This window comes from Manacus vitellinus, unplaced genomic scaffold (assembly GCF_001715985.3).
Source record: "Manacus vitellinus isolate BGI_N305 unplaced genomic scaffold, ASM171598v3 scaffold_64_pilon, whole genome shotgun sequence".
NCBI lineage: Eukaryota > Metazoa > Chordata > Aves > Passeriformes > Pipridae > Manacus > Manacus vitellinus.
The window spans coordinates 1,094,672-1,098,069 of NW_021940718.1; the positions used below are offsets into that span (position 1 = coordinate 1,094,672).

At 50.9% G+C, this 3,398-nt stretch overlaps 2 protein-coding genes across 2 annotated transcripts in view; one reads left to right on the top strand and one right to left on the bottom strand.

Moving 5' to 3' along the window:
• CHAF1A (chromatin assembly factor 1 subunit A) overlaps positions 1–996 on the top strand; it is a gene marked incomplete at its 5' end in the record, with an annotated part of 18,669 nt that extends 17,673 nt beyond the window's left edge. The window contains one exon of the mRNA XM_029963872.1: positions 461–996. Within this exon, the coding sequence (XP_029819732.1) occupies positions 461–540 (80 nt within the window). The remainder of the gene's footprint in view (positions 1–460) is intronic.
• A 727-nt stretch (positions 997–1,723) lies between these two features.
• UBXN6 (UBX domain protein 6) overlaps positions 1,724–3,398 on the bottom strand; it is a 6,640-nt gene continuing 4,965 nt past the window's right edge. The window contains exons 7-9 of the mRNA XM_029963873.1: positions 3,278–3,392; positions 2,593–2,738; positions 1,724–1,932 (exon numbers count right to left, since the gene is read on the bottom strand). Coding sequence (XP_029819733.1) covers positions 1,804–1,932; positions 2,593–2,738; positions 3,278–3,392 — 390 coding nt within the window. The 3' untranslated portion in view covers positions 1,724–1,803. The remainder of the gene's footprint in view (positions 1,933–2,592; positions 2,739–3,277; positions 3,393–3,398) is intronic.

Here is a 3,398-nt window from a genome sequence, read left to right on the forward strand (position 1 = left end):
AGCAGCCTGGCTTTAATCTCTAAGCTGCTTTTGCCTGATTACCAGGCTCTGAGAGATGAAACCCTGGCCTCGGGTTTGTCACCCCTTGTTCTGGGGGTGCCACTCAGCACCTTCCCTCCCTCAGGCTCTGGGGACACAAAATGCAGCTGGGTTTGTTCAGCTCAAGGCACTGAAAAGATTAGGAAAATCCCTTCTTTTTTTTTTATGGTTGGAGTGATTTTATTATTTATTATTTTATTCTGGATTGGTGATATTAAATCTGAAATAAATAAATATTAAATTTCAAACCGGTTTTGAAAGGAAGGGCAAGAAGGGGACTCACAACAGACCCGGGAAGCTGAGACAAAACAGGGAGGGGACAAATTCTGCTGGATTCACGAGGATATTTAACAACAAACCCCAACATGTTTTGTCCTTAGGATATTTAACAACAAACCCCAAAATGTTTTGTCCTTTGCAGACTCTCCAGCTTCAGAATGCAGTGGTACAAGAGCTGCTCACCAGGACACCAGCAGGGTCAGCCCACCTAATACAATTTGAGACTTAAAACCACCTACTAACTCCTCTGTATGTATGTAGAATGGATTAGAAAACTTTAAAAACCCTGTGTATCTTCGCCCAAGATACTTGAAAGTATTCCACATTTCTTGTAAAGAGAAGACAGCACTTTGTTCTGCTTCAGCCCAGATGGAAGCTTAAATTTTTATTTTTTTTTTTTTTTTTAGCTCTAGCTTTTTTTAGCTTGGTTCTTTTTTTAAAAAAAAAAAACAAACAAACAACAAACTGCATATTAATCTGTCCTTAATAAAGCATTATTGAAATTTTGATACTTCTTTGTAATGGAAGGTGTATCTTAAATTATCTCTGAAAGTAGCTGAGGGATTTTTGGGATAAGCTTATTGTGATGCCACTGGGGGAATGATGACTGTTCATAATGTTGTACAGCGTGGCCTTGGGTATAAATGATGTACAATTATATATGAATTTATGCTCTTGTACCATCCTGTTTGTGGTTTTACTTGCAGCACATTCGGGAAGAGGGGGGGGGGGAAAAAAGCATCTTGTTGCTTTTATTTTGGAATTAATTACAGATTATCAGTCCCTGTTTACATCAGAGCTCGTCTCTGGCCCACAGAAAAACACGAAGATTGAGGTATAAAGGACTAAACTGGCATCAGACTTGATGGGAGAGGGAACAAACCTTAGTTTTGTGTGATTTGTGGGCTGCTCATTAGTCCCTGGAAAGGCTGGGGGCAGGCTGAGGGTGTTCACAGCCCCACTGGGCACCACCAGCACTGGTACTGGTGTCAGGGAAAAGGGGGTCAGGCTGCCCCAGTAACACCAGTGCCAGCCCCAGCCCTGCCTGGCTGGGCATTCCAACCCCATGACAATGCAGTCCAATAACCTGGAGCAGAGCTGAGTCTTTAAATAATTCCATTTAATCAGACTAAGTGTCACCTCACCCCACCGTGCTCTCTCCCGCAGGAGTTACAGCGCACGCGGAAGCCAGAGGGGAAGCTGAGTCCTAAACCCAGCCCCACCCCCGGGCTCAGGGGGGTGCTCCAGCCTAGCAGCACTAATCCCTGCTCCCCCCCTGCCTCGGGAACACCCTCCTGGAACGCGGTGCCGACCCCCCTGGGAGCAGTGCAGGAGGTGCCTCGCTGGGTGAGACCCCCCGAGGGAGGGACAAGCAGCCGGGGCTGCCCTACTGCACAGCCCCCCCCAGCCACCCCTGAGCTCACCCCGCTGGGAAAGGGAGGGAAGAGGCTAAAACCAGCAGCACTGACCCCACTGCCCTTTATTTCAGGGGAGGGTCTGCACCCTGGCCAGGAGCTCCGGCCTCAGGGGGCTCTGGGGCTGCTCCTCTGCTGCTGCCTCGATGTCTGCCATGACTGCTGCGTCCCAGCACAGGCTCAGGAGGGCCGAGGGCACCTGCCACAGAGAGGCACGTTAGGGAGCCAGAAAATCATGGAATACTTCAGGCTGGAAGGCACCTTAAAGCTCAGCTTGCTCCACCCCTCCCACCGTGGGCAGGGACACCTTCTGCTGTCCCAGCTTGCTCCAGCCTGGCCTTGGCCACTTCCAGGGATGGAGCAGCCACAGTTTCCCTGGGCTTGTAACACTCTGCGTGCCTTCCCAGAGCTGGGAAAACTTCAGCTAAAAGGGACAAGGGTGGATTTCTGCCACAAGCTCCTTCTGGGAGACGCTGCTCTGGGCTTTCCATTCACACCCTTGCCTTGCCTGTGCTGCCTTCCCTCTTTTCCCAGGGTGGATGCCCAGCCTCTGGCAGAGCTGCTGGCAACTCCTGCAGCTGCCTTTGCTCCAGGAGGGAGGTCCCTGCAGTTCCCTCCAGACTTTGAAGCCTCCAAGCAGTTTCTTGTTTGCTTGTGCTTAAAATGAGGGGGCCAGAGCACAACTTAGGGCTCTGAAAGCTGAAGACACACAGACTTCCCCCCAGGCTCCGAGACTGTGATGGAAGGGGCTGAAGTTCCCTCTAAAAGCAGCTGAGGGATTTTGGAACAAGCTTAGGGGGGGACTCTGAACACCTCAGGACCCTGGGGAAGGCACCAGCTCAGTGTTTTTTCCACTCACCAGCCCACACTCATTGAAGGCCAAGTTCTCATCAGTCAGTTTGACCCCTCCAGGTCCCAGGAGCTCAAAGGGCAACCAGTCATCTCTGAGTGCTTCCCTCACAAAGCTGTAGAGCACAGACACTGCTTCCCGGGCATAAAAAGTCCCTGCCAGGAGAAAAACGAGGTGAGGGAGTCCGGCCTTTCCCAAAAATCCAACCTTTTGGTGGCCCCTTCCGTGGGGCTCTGACTTTCTCAACTACTTCAGTGCCACACAGCCAGGCTGGCTGAACTGGAAAGGCCTCAAAGCAGAGTGCCCAGAGGAACTTATTCAATCACTGCAAGCCCCTGCCAGGCTGTGACAAAGAGCTGGGAAAGCCTGAAGTGATTTCCAGAGTTCTGCTGGAAGATTGGAAGGGGATTTGTGCTGTTGTACAGCCTCGTGCTGGTTCCTGTGACACTGGTCTAATGAGTCCAGCTTGTTCCCAGAGGTTTTGGGAAGAGGAGGCTTTTTAATGAGTGATGCCTTGGGATTCTTTCCACCCTAAAATCCCAACCCTGAGCAGGTGATGGAGATGGGAATTCTTGGAGAAACACCCCGCTCTGGTTTGGTGTTTTATTCCACGAGCTGTGTTAATATTCAGTTTTCTATCCCACAAGCACCCTCAGGAGGTGCCCAAAGGAAGGGTGAGGAGCCTTTTCCTCACCTTGGAGGATGTATCCGTCGGGAAAGCGCACCCGGAGCAGGGTGTAGTTGTACTTCCTCATCTCCCTCTGCTCCTCCTTCTCCCTCATGGCTCTTGTCCTCAGCATGGACGCCTTCTCCAC